The sequence below is a fragment of the Triturus cristatus genome, chromosome 12 (genome assembly GCF_964204655.1).
Source record: "Triturus cristatus chromosome 12, aTriCri1.1, whole genome shotgun sequence".
Lineage (NCBI taxonomy): Eukaryota > Metazoa > Chordata > Amphibia > Caudata > Salamandridae > Triturus > Triturus cristatus.
Window position 1 is genome coordinate 19,713,269 of NC_140595.1, and position 13,123 is coordinate 19,726,391.

Here is a 13,123-nt window from a genome sequence, read left to right on the forward strand (position 1 = left end):
TCAGTTAGCCTGACTAAGTCTTCCAACTTGGACCTGGCTGTCTACCTCATCTCCTGAAGTCCCTTCTGACTCATCTTGATCAGTATTGTGAGGGGAGTCTTCTGTAGAGGGCAGGCCCTCATTGGTACCTAAGGTACAATCCTGGGAGGCTCTCTGAGCATCATACTCTTCTAAGATCTCCACAAGATAAATGAGGGTAGGGTTGGAACCCTGTTTTAACTTTCTGGAGGTACACAATTGTCTCATCTCCTGAAAAGTTAGGGTATCATATCTAGAGGGTATCTTTCTAGGATATCCCCCTCCTGAGAGAGACATGATCTAGTGAGGGTGTGGTGTGTGCACCTACCTACACTAGTTGTATCTACTATAACCTCTCTAGTAGTTGTAGTCAGGGTGTGCTAGGCCCTTCAACCTACAACAACTAAGTTCAGTAGAACTTAAGTATTCTAAGATTTTGTTTTATATGTACCTTACAGTACCTAATGTGATCTTTCAATTTGATATCTCAAGATTATAATGGTATCACAACAGCAAGCTCAGATCCCAACCGCTGCTCACCAATGTGAGAAGTTTGCCTGATATATGATGTCACTAGTTCTAGTGTACACCTTGTATCAGTCCAAACAACCCTTATGGTGATTGGTTGTAAAGTCAACCTTATAGACCGGCTATCCTAGTGGTAGCATGGACAAGAGCAGTCTTAGGCTAAACTCTGTATGGCATGTGAAGCCAGCTGTTATACCATTATAATCCCTTGAATACCAAATGAAAGGACACCACACTAGATATATATCAAATTAGAATGTATTTATTCTAACATATACCCTCAGCACTCTTTATGAGTTCAGAGGTCTAAGCACAACAATTTCTTAAGTAGCATACGTTAAGTTACACAGGAAAAATACAGTTAGGCCCAGGGGCCACGCAAACCATATACTAAGAAAGTGGTATAAGTACCACGTCACGAACAGGGAGTAGGCCTAGGGAATCGCTGGGGCTACACTACCCTACCAATGGTTAGGAAGTGGGAGGCCCACGGGAAGCGTGTGCAGTGTGGAAACACACACGCGGGTTACATTAAAGTCAATGGGAATGTAGCAATTAGAAATAGGAAGAATAAGGACACTTTCGAAGTAACTAGGAGGAAGCAACTAAAGACTTAGACACTTGGATAGTCAATATCCACTGGAGCACCGGAGTACTCACGTTACCTCACCCACAGGAGACGGGTGCATAGGTGTGAAGATGTGTCGAGTGTCGTCGCTGGACCCTATGGATGCCTGAAGAACAGATGCTGGCAGGCGGCCAGGAGGAAGATGTCCGGTGGATCCAAGGATGGATCTGGAAGGAAGAACACCAGCAAGCAGAGGGGACAAAGTCTGGGTCACTAGCCAGTGACCGTGTGGAACCAGGAAGGAACCAGGCGATGTTGTGCAGAACACTGGTGATGTCTTGAAGCTTGTCTCTGCAGCTGCGTGGACCAGGAGGTGTCGAGGATGACCAGAACCAGGGTACGAGCTGTCCCACGAAGGATCTTGCTGCTGGCGGAGTCGACGTCCCGAATTGGAGTCAACAAGCCTTGGCAAAGGCAACCCACGCGGAATGGGAAATTCGCTTCAGGTGCAGACCAGGACGGTCTGAGGTGCTTCTCTTTCATAGGGAAGCAAGGGCCAGTCTGGAGGAGCCAAACCAGTGGTGGAAAGTTAAGGGTTCGTCGTCACTGAGGCTACTAGCCAACGGGCAAGCAACCGGACAGACGCGTCGAGCAGGAAAATGCAGAAGGGCCCCACGCAGAACTCGTGGAGTGTGGAGGGCTGATCTTCGGTGCAGATGGTGCTCGGGGTTGGGGCTTCTCAATACCCAGAGCACAACTTTGAGGATGCCTCAGAAGCTGCGCTGGAAGCTACTCGCCAATTTTCCTAGGTAGCCGGTCCCACATCTCTCGTCGCCTCCACGGATCTCAGCTTGGCTGTGGATGTGGATCAGGGTCAGAGAAGTCTGGAGGTCAAAGCGCTGGTCAGGCTCTGCAGTCGGTTCCTCATAGAACTTGGGCAAGGCAAACGGCAGATCGCTTGTTGGTGCCTGTTTGCACAGGGTGGCCACTCCTTGGCCACAAGGGAGATTCTTCAGTCTTCTTGTCGTCGAATGTCGAAGGTCCAGAGTTTCATGTCTAGTTTCAGTTCAGGATAATCCATAGTCCTAGGGACTCAGCTCCCACTCTTATACTAATCTGGGGGGATGGGTTACCTGCTAGGTCCCTCCTATGGGTGGGACCAGGGAGGGGGGTGGTTACACCCCATTCCCTTTGTCCAATTTCGCGCCAGGACTGGGGCTGGAGTGCCCCAGCACCGGTTTGAACCGGACTATGCATGGGACACCTTGTGTGCCCCAGGCAGTGTCTCGTTTCTTTCATCCCTCCCTGCCCCAATACACTAAGCCCTGTCTAGGGTGGTGCTAGCACCTCCCAAGGCAGGAAACCTATTGTCCAAGCCTCCCTCGCTGGAAGGACTCCCAGCAGCAGGAGGTCAGACTTGTGTCCGTGGCAGCAGCATCCATTTTGTGATGCTGGGGCTCTGGTTAACTTTAACCGGGTAGTAGGACTTCAACATGTCTTCTCCCTCTAGAAGGGGGGAATACTATCCTCATCACCAGAAATGGTGTGGGGGTAGTATTCCAAAGTGTTAGACACCTTACACGACATGTTTTGATAAAGCCAAACCATATTTACCTAACCGCGAGGATTATAAGGCACTTTAAGAGTATATGGTAGGCGATATCATAGAACAGCTATAAGGACATGGTTCCGAAAGCTGCAGACAGGCTCAGCTCATGCTAGAGCACCATCTCACATGTTACCAAGCACTCTGCCTCCAGGATTGTTAAGGCCTGCCATAGGAGTGGCTGAAAGGTTACCCATGTGTCTATATATAAGGTAGGTATAGGAATACCATACCTAAGCACGACCTTGCCCCAGCTGAGTGATCAGCCAGTTGTGTCATGATGGGAGGCCAGCCAGGGGTGGCATAATACATGCTGCAGCCCCTGGTAGGCCTAGGGTACACCCATGCCCTGGGTACATAAGGTACACTGTACAGGGCCCTATAAGGTGATCCTTACCAATTGGGTTATGTACCTAATGTACATAGTATGAATTTAGAGAGAGAACAGCTGGGCTGTGGGTCTGATTAGCAGGCCCACAGCCACATCTAAGTCGAAAACCAGTGAAGCAGCACCAAAAAGTTGGGGTGACCATAGGAAGCAGACCCTACTCTCCTACAACCCTGACCCTCGACCGAGTCGCGCGACCGGCGAGGGGAGTCCGAAGAGCGGTGTCGCCTCTTGGACATCTTTGAGCGCTTCGACTTACCCGAAGACTTCGAGCCCGACGAGCGATGATGGTGACTGCGGCTCCACGACCGGTCCTTCGACCTCCTCCTGGACCGGGACCGTGAACGGCGCGGAGCCGAGTGCCGAAGCTTGAGAAGCTTACGGGACCGCTCCCGCCTAGCCTTCGAGGTCAAGGCCTGACAGTCGTGGCACGACTCCGCATCGTGGTCGGCCCCCAGGCAGTAAAGGCACCGGTGATGGTGGTCCGTCACCATCATCAGTCGATGACAGGAGTCACAGGCCTTAAATCCAGGCATCCTACCGGCACCAGAGTCGAGTCGACAGAAGACCAAAAAGAGTCAAAAATTTTAGTCAAAAAGTGACTAAGGGGTAAGCTCTTTCCGGATCGGCGCTGTCTGGCGCGGAAAAAAGAAGAACTGACGTCAGCGCGCGAGGGCGGCGTCTAAGTACTCCGACGACGTCATTCCGGCGCACAACGCCAATGACGGACGCGGAGCCGCAGACGACGCCTAGTGACGCGCAAGGGGTATTGCTGACGAAAAATCTTTCCGGATCCAGCCTGACACCTGGGGATATTCTAAGGTGAGGAATCTAACTAACGTGTTTCTTTCAGATGAGGAGATCGTCGTCGTCATGGCCGTAGACGTAGCCGTTGACGGAACCACTGTCGTCGACGGGATGACCATCGTCGATGAGACCCCCCTCGTCGACGAGGACGCCGACAAAAAAGTTGCAATTGTCGCCGTCGATGTTGTCGTCGATGATGAAATCGTCGGCAGTACAGCACTCATCGTCACCTGAAGCGTCATCGACGGGATCGTAGTCGAAACCATCGTCGGCGGTGGAGATTTCTTCGTCGACCATGAAGGAGAAACTTGCTTTGGAGATGATTTTCTCGACGACAAAGCCTTAGAAACTAACGCCGTCGGCGGTAAAAGTTTCTCAGAGACAGAAATCTTCATGGACTGATAAGAAGAATATTTGTCCTTGCCTTTTTTAAGACTTTTCTATTCAGAAGGAAATATTGGCTTTCCTTTTTGTGAGGTACTTTCTTCCTCATGGCGAGATTTCTTTGATGCCTTCTTTTTTGGAACCTCAGGAGAATCAAGAGATCTTTCTCTCCTCTTAGGTGTTTCTCTAGATGTCAATGAGGTAGAGCTCTCCTCATCCTCAGAGAGAACATCAGATTTTGCCTTAATTTTTTGAAGCCAAATCAGTAGTCTATCCTCTCTATCTTTGAGGTTCTTAGAAGAAAAGGTTCTGCATATTTTACAATCTTTTACCTTGTGTTGAGGGTAAAGGCAGTAGATGCAGTCCTTATGTGGGTCTTCTGAATGCAGCCTCTTTTTCCACACGATCCACATGACCTGAAGAGGCCTTTCTTAGAAGATTCAGACATGCTTGAAGAAATATTGTCAGAAATTTGAAGAAACAGAGAAAAAACTGAGCAGAGCTCAGGGAGACTCCCTTTCACACGACGTGCAGTAGAAAATCTGAGGAACGTAGCCTCTCTTGGGATTGTTCTAGAGGGTGCTGTCGCCTGATTGGCTGTTGATTGGTTTTGGTCCTTTTTACAATAGAAGGTGGATAGGCTATGGCACTGACTGTTCATTGCATGGTAGCCTATGGTAATTTGCTACTGCTTATGTATGTATATACCGTGGGACTCCCACTACGACGACGGGGATGATACAAGCATGTGAATCTATGAAAGATCCAATACTGGAGAAGCACTGGTTCCCCTCTCACTACACTGAGGGAAGCACAGGGAAGAGGATGAGCGGAGAGTAGCTCCTCATCAGTAGGCCATGTATAAGAGCTGAGGAATGAATAAAGATAATAGCCCTATGCCAGGGGCTTCTTTTATGCAGAGTGTTATGCTTGCCAGTGCTGTGAAGAGAAACCAATACAGAACAGGACAATGAGTATTCTGGAAGAGCGACAGAGTAATCGAGGGTAGAAAACCAAGCTTCATTCATTGGGTGTTAGTTTCACACCTTTTGCTCAGTCTCAGTCATTGGGTACCACAGCTATTTCTTGTAGCACAGTCTTACACATTGAGAGTGATTCTCACACCTTCAAGCATTGTAAAAAAGTAATCCCTTCTTTCAGAGCCTCACTCATTTGGAGTGAGCCTCACACCAGGGAGCACAGTGTCCTTCTCACTGGGTGTGATGCTCCTCATTGGTGCACAGTCTCTACCTACCCTAATCACATGACAGTCTCATGCTTTGATGGACCGTCTTCCTCAATGGGTTCACATCAAATACCTTTAAGGAAAGTCTCACTCACTGGACAAGAGGTTCACTTCATGGAAACAAATGCAACACTGAGTTCTACATCTTGGACCACAGCCTTAAACAGGGGTGTGAGTCTCAAATGTATTCTCAATAAATAGGGTTGCACCTACTTGCATGCACAGTCACACTTCCTAGGGGTGAGGCCTACAAATCTGAGTAGTCTCACGCACTGGGTGTGATTCTCAGTTCTCAATGTACAATCTCACTCGCTTGGAACATTTTCAGTGACGCCACTGACTTCAACAGAGTGGTGCACTGGAGAGTTTGGTTCAATCCCCTCAAATGTTCCTCATGTGGACTTTTAAAATTGAGATATCTGCTAAGACCTCACCTGGGGGCTGGTTGGCCATGAATTTACCTATTTAGTGGAGTGGAGTCAGACAGCTGAAGGGCCAGGGACAGGATTTCAAAAGACATTTTTATTTGCAGGGGCATTCCTGCAGAGACAATATGTGAAACAACCATGCTTTGAGGGTACAAAATCCAGACTACAGGGACTTAGAGGGGAGGAGAACAATTAAGGGAGACAGTTGGTGGCACAGGGGATGGTCTACATCACAATTCACCCCCTTCTTTGAAACAAACATTGACTATGCCAATAGGTTTGACTTGCATTTTGAGTCCTGGCAAAAACATCTATAAAAAGTCTGCTGGTGTGGACAAAAACACAAAAATGATTGCCTTTTGTACTCTGGATATATTAGATGAAAAATGTAATGCGGGTTGATTCAGCGTAATTTGAGATGCGAAATAGCACCTCAGTCATTGCATCAACTCCATAGGAGGGGAAAGGATACATTCAAACAGCCAATAGCAAACAACAAGAGAGAACATTTCCCCTGGGAGGAGCAAAAATTCAGTCCATGTGTATTTTTTTAAGAATTATTAACAATAGGTTTTACAAATAGCTGCACGGGCAAGCCAGAACAAAACAAAAAAACTTAGCCTGTGGGCGAAATCTCTTGCTTAAAAGTATTTGCAGAAGAATGAGAATGCAGAGAAAGTCATTTTCACCTATAATTGCTCACCATATTTTAGCTTTACTACATTTTGTTCCTCATAATTAAAATGTTGCAACATTTATGAACTTTGCAAAGCTTGCGAAGTCCTGAAAAAAGTAACACATTTTGCAGAGGGGACGCTTTGCAGCTCTGCACACACCTACTTAATGGTTGCTTTTTACTTTCTGACTTAGTTTTAAAAAAAAAAGCAGTTTACATTCTGGGAAATGTAGTTATTTTTCACACAATAAGCGTGAGCGTCCATACTGCAGCAGACAGCCTGGCTGTAATCCCGGACCAGTGAGAAGGTGCCCTAGATAGAAAGTTAGGGAGAGTGTGGGGGTACCTCAGTAGGACAGCCAGGAGGTGCAGGAAGCCTTTGCCCATCCTTCAATAATTCCAACAAGTTGTTGACCAGCTGCAATTGCTTCTCAGGGCCCATCATGTGCATGAACACCTGGGGATGGAAAAGAGGAGAGACTGTCACCCTCGGTGCAGCACATTCAATCCCCAACCCCCACCCCCTCAAACAGGGCTCACCACTACCAAAGTATTGAATAAACTAGTGCATTCTAGGAGTTGTGGTCTTGGTCCATTCAATTGATCCAATAGGAGCGAAGTAATAGATTAAAGAGATTTATAAAAGGGAGGTTTGAGAAAATGTTCCTTCATTTTATGTCCGCGGTTGTTCCTTCCTGAAGAATGATGCCCACCCGGGAGCCCTGGATTGGTGTTAAAAGTAAACCAAGTGCGGCCTCACACGTGGGGTGTGTTGGACTCTAGGGCGTTGCTGAATGCACAGAACTTTTTTACGACGGGTGTGCGAAATTAAAGTAAATTGTTATCGCATAAATATGGGAAATTCTGAGAAAACGATGAGACATTATGATTAGTAACGTGAAATGCAAACCCAACATTTCATGTTATATTTTAGTGTGAAATGCATCCTCTGTGCATCTGAAACAAGCATTGGCATAGCCAATAGGTCTCGCCATTGGCTTTGCCAATATGTTTTAGCCATGTTGTACACTAGTGGGGCTGCTACTCAGTGTGGCTAAAACGAATTGGTGTAAATGGCGTGGAGTGAAGTGTTGTAAAGCGGAGTAGAGTGTAGTGTTATTAAGCGGAGTAGAGTGTAGTGTTATTAAGCGGAGTAGAGTGTAGTGTTATTAAGCGGCGTGGAGTAGAGTGGTGTAGAGTTGAGTTAAGTGGTATGGTGTGTTAGAGAGTGGCGTTTAGTGTTGTGTAGTGTAATGTTAGCATATGTCGATATTTTGATATACAGCCATATTTACTTATGAACTGAGATACTGTCAGCAGACAGGTGAATTGCATCCCTGGTGGCGAGTGCTGCAGGAAGCAGGGCGATACGCCACTCTTTATTGTATATGGCCGGTGTGTGTAGATAAGCACGGGCACAAGCAGGAACTCCATAACTCCTCAAGGGAGTCGGTCTCTCGTAGAAGAACTTTACAAGAACAGAACTGAGCATAAGAAGGTCTGCATTGTTATCAAGCCATCCGTGCGTCAGGCCTGGTCTGCATAAGGAACAGCAGGACCCTTTCAGGAATCACAGGCAGGTGTGTGCGCAGCTCCATCATGATATGCGCACGTGTGCGCTGTGGGCAGTTTTACATCCCCCCTCGACCCTCAGCACAGTGAAGGGCCATTGCACGCAGAGGGACGGTATGTATGAGAGATTCTTGAAGATGAATGGCTTAGAGCCTGGAGCAACTACTTGACACTCACTGGAATGTCTCTCTTTCTGGAATGTTGCAAAGCTGGCTTCAGCATAGGCAGAATCAGACAACATTAGCGCCAGATTCCCAGCAGTCCTATGTACCATGCAAACATACAGAATAATGAGGTATGTGTAGCTCTTGAGTGCCATGGCAATGAGCCCGTTTGAGGACATTCTTGCCAGACATGAAGCACATTCGACAGTCCGCGGGGGCGCAGCTGACCTCGTCCTCATTTCACGAGCGCTTTGGGATAAAAGAAGCTTGTAGTTCAACATTGCCTGTGCTTCCTGTTTCTGGCCGAGGGTGTTGCTTTGCCTTATTTGGGTTTCGGGGGTACCTTATGCTGCATTGGTGTAGGTGGGGTTAAAGGAATGATTATGTAATGAAGGGGCATATTATCAAGGGCCTTATCTCCGCTTTTTTGGCTTTAAAAGTCAAAAAAGCGGAGATAATTTTTTCGCCCTATTAACAAGGCAGTGCTAACATGCATTAGTGCATGTTAGCAGCCTTGTTACTGACGCCTTGCTTTGTATCTCTAATGAGATGCAAAGTGGGCGTCACTGGGCAGTACAACCTTGCAAATATCGCTGATGTGCACATCGCGAAATTTACAAGGCTGCCCCAGCATTTAAGCAGACGTTAGTTTTTGGAGAAAACCGCTGTTTTCACCAAAAACTAACATCTGCTAAAATGCAGACATACCTATCCCTAACATTGGGGTGGATTATGCTGATACGACCACAGGGTCGTATCAGCAAGGTTATCACCGTTTTGCAGGGAATAGCGATGTTCCCTGCAAAACGGCGATTTCCCCGCTATCACTGGAATTTTTATCGCCCTGGAGAAACGCGTTGTTAATAACGCGCTACCAGGGCGATAAATTCCAGCGATGGACAGCGATAAATAAAAAAGCGATAAGTGTGCTTTGCGTTATTTATCGCCGTCCCTAGATAATATGCCCCGAAGTAAGCTGCAGTTTCAGTGCGATACTACGCCTCGCACTCGTGCTGATGTGCATGTGTGCACGTGTTTCTTGCCGGTCGAAGTACTGTAGCTAATATTTCATAGATCAAGCAGTAAAAGAGAGCGCAAAATGAGGACTGAAAAACCCCCGAAATAAAGAAAATATGGCATTTGCGCGAGCCAACAAATGATGAAACCACCTACATCATTTAAGCAGAGCAGTCACCATCCTTTCCAGCTCTCTCCATGAAAACTCTCCAGGAATGCATAGAAAGGCAGTAGCGGCTGCTACTGGACTGGGGTGGTGGGCGGTGGTGGAGAATGGAAATAAAAGAAACAAGCATTGGCATAGCCAATAGGTCTCGCTTTTGGGACCTTATAAGTATTTAGATATGCAGCACAATATGTTTGGTGCAACAACATCAACGTTTGCATGGCTAAACACTTATAAGGTACAAGGTTTAGCCATGCAACAGCTGATGTTGTTGCACCAAGGATATTGTGCTGCAAAACTAAATACTTATAAGGTCCCAAAAGCGAGACCTATTGGCTATGCCAATGCTTGTTAGGTTTAGCTAAGTCTTTTTGGTTTTACCAAAATAATATGTATTCTTTACTTACTTAAAGTGGCTTTCTCAGCAAACATCTAAGCGAATAACCTATTATTGTATTATTCACACCTTTCTTCCAACCACTACAGCATACAACATGGGATAATGGGACACCCTACTGCAGCCACTGGCTAACTTAACTGTGAGTGACCGCATTCTTCCCTTACATGGTTGAAAGACAATGGCAAAGCCAATAGCTCTTGCATAGGCGAGACCCATTGGCTTTGCCAATGCTTGTTTACATTTGGCATCAGTGGGGACGTATAAGGGACTGTCTTAATAAAATAGTGTTCCTGCGTTTCAAGCAAGACAACATGACTCAGAGCTGAATGACATTTGCAATGGAATCTGGTAACTTTACTAATAAACCATTGTATTTTACGTAGCCTTAGGTTTTCATTTTGCATTATTGTGTTTTGAAATGACAGAGCAGTGAGATACAAATGCCACACAACGTGGCCGTCTATGCTGCATACTCTGTCTTTTCTTGCCACATGATTTAGTCAAGACTGCAGCAAGCTGTACTAGTCCTCCACTGTTGCATATGTCCTGCATTTAGATCACATTACCGGGGAGATGCACATATTTGGGAGCGCGGGAAAAATATAGCTGGGGTGCAAAAAAATCATTTTCAGCAAAATGTCTCGTGATCCCCGAATTCCGATTTCATGCTTTGTAAATAGGGGCTTTGGATTCGCACTGAAAGAAAGTTTCCTCTTCTCTGATCTAGAAACAGGCACATTAATTCCATCGTTTGGCTTTTGCAGACTTTCACTGTAATGAGATCTAATTAATTTGTTAACAATTACACTGCCAAGACGGGCACTTGCCCAGTGTTGACAAACGAAACAAGTGGGGGAAAGTGGGAGGCACACAAAGCGCTTCCCTTGCGGGCGCGAGCCATGGGCACCATGTGTTGGAAAGTTAATTACAAACATATGGTGTCAAGCTCGCTCCCGAAAGGAAATCGCCAAACGTGCACGCGTTGCCATTGAAGGCAATGCAACGCGTGAACGTTTTTGGGACAAAAACCGTAGCGATTGCTACAGATCTTTCTCCTAAGCAGCGCATGCGCTGCGTAGGCGAGACCTAATGACTATTACCTGTCGCCCATGCTAATCAAATTGCTTTGGGGGCCTGGAATAGTTTGAATTGTCACACTTGTAGGAGTGCGATGGTTAGTAGTTGTGTTGGTACTGTCATTTGCAGCGCTGGCAGAGGCAATGGGTGGTGCAAGCTGCGGTGGCCTCCTGGTGAGGGCCCTGGCACTTAATGTTTTACAAATTAAGCACTGCTCCTATGTTTTGTTTCTTCCATAGGTTTAAAGCTATTATGGCCGATTCACAAAAGCATTTATGTATAGTGCTTCAGGAGTACTCTTTTACCTATTCTTAGAAGCCTTTCTGAATTGGCTTGAAGCGTCTAAGTCCCAGAAAGTGAAAACAGGGCATAGTTCTTTTTATGTGTAATAATTATATAATATTATGATAGGAATATCCATTCCTATTTTTAATGCTTCTGGCTTACTTGATAAGGCATGTAAGAGAGCGCAAAAGAGTAAGTACTACTTATGCAGGGCTGTAAGTGGGGAAAAGAAAACTGGGGGGTCTCTCATAGGGGCGTGGCTGCTGTAATTAAGGGCGTGGTTTAAAACACTTACACAAAAAATCTGTGCTTTGCATAGAGTGCTGCCCCACTGGTATTTTACTGCCTCTGTCCATTCATCTAGATATAGAACACAACAAGTAACATTACACCTAAAGCACGCCAGTACTATTGCCTTTGTCAATGGTTGTAAGATGCATAAGATAAATAAGCAGCAACTATCCCTTCGTTGTATATAATATTGAAAATGCTACTTGCTCTTGTGGGTGAGGTTGTGCATAAGGCTAGAGCACTTGTATTCAGTCTGAGAATGCAGGTTCAAGTCCGACCTCCTGTGATTAAAAAAATGACTATACCTTTGTGTAATGTAACTAGTGCTTGTGTAAAGCGCTACAAGTTTGCCCTATATAAAACTGAAAAACGAGTATCTTTGAAGTGACATCAAAGACAATCACAAGTTGTACTATTGCAGAGTTATGTTTTTTTTTACCGCCCTGAGGGTGAAAATGGGGGGCCCAATAGGGACCCGTCTCGACACCTGCTTTTAAAAACTGCCAGTGCTGAGCACCGACAGGACCCGTCCCACTTAAAGCCAGGTACTTATGTACTCACAAATGCTTTAGAGAAGCGTCCCCTGTTTATTCCTTAAATAATTTATTGCTGTTCAGTCTTGACTCTGTGACGGCAGCTCCCAGTTAAAGGAATGCAGACTGAGATACGTAGACTCCATGGCACAAATAAGCGGTACAAGTGGGAATCGTTTGATGACGCCAGTGTGGAATTTTCCCGCCCTTCTTTGTGACCCTTCAGGGCCTCGCGACCGTCATGGAGAGTCAGCGGCTCGGCTGACTTGGCACCTGAGAGCTGGGGGTGAGGCCAGCCAGGGAGCTGTCAGCGCTCATTATTAATATCCTGCTGTTAATATTTAATGTCACAAAACGACAGCTCCCTCCGCAGCACAGTCTGAGACACGGCGGGGTCACAGCAACTGCAATTCGCAAGACAGCAGACGCCATGTCCCCAACCATGGAAGCTTCGTACCCAGGATTTCGAAAGCGCATTACAGCTGTAGTGTGAGATGCCTGGAGCATTTTCTTTTACCAAGGTTACTGCTTTTCTAGCACACCTATTACTTCAGGGTTTAAAGGGAGCTCATTTGCTGGAATTAAAAACAAGCATTTAGCAGCGGGGCCAAAGCGAAAGTGATCACGGGGAAGCATGCTAGTGGTGCGCGCGCAGCAGTAATCACGCCATATGGCGCCTCTGCTCAAGGGCACGCCCGCGCACATGCACTGCAAGCTGTGGCCGGCGGTAGCATTTTTTGAAGCCCTTACTTAAAGTCTTGTCAGACCAGCGCAAGTGCTGGGTCAGGCGAGACCTAAAAAGGACTAACCTTTAACGGTCAGCCGCCGCCTCTCCTCTGTCCTCGTCCTCTTCCTTCTTCCTGCAGTCGTGGCCCGCAGCAGGAAGCACTCGGGCACACAGGCTCCCCTGAGCCAATCGCAACATTGCAAAATGGCGCTGTGATTGGTCTGGGCGCCATGGTTCGGTGC

At 46.7% G+C, this 13,123-nt stretch overlaps 1 protein-coding gene and 1 long non-coding RNA gene across 5 annotated transcripts in view; one reads left to right on the forward strand and one right to left on the reverse strand.

Annotated features, from left to right (window-relative positions):
- Positions 1-13,123, forward strand: part of LOC146772231 (uncharacterized) — a 229,598-nt gene that overhangs the window by 55,894 nt on the left and 160,581 nt on the right. The window lies entirely within an intron of this gene.
- Positions 1-13,123, reverse strand: part of JAK3 (Janus kinase 3) — a 280,492-nt gene that overhangs the window by 37,751 nt on the left and 229,618 nt on the right. For all 3 annotated transcript variants that reach the window (XR_014972378.1, XM_085639762.1, XM_085639763.1), the window contains exon 23: positions 6,996-7,106. Coding sequence is in view for 2 of the 3 variants with exons in the window: in XM_085639762.1 (XP_085495888.1) it covers positions 6,996-7,106 (111 nt within the window). In the remaining variant the exon portion in view is untranslated. The remainder of the gene's footprint in view (positions 1-6,995; positions 7,107-13,123) is intronic.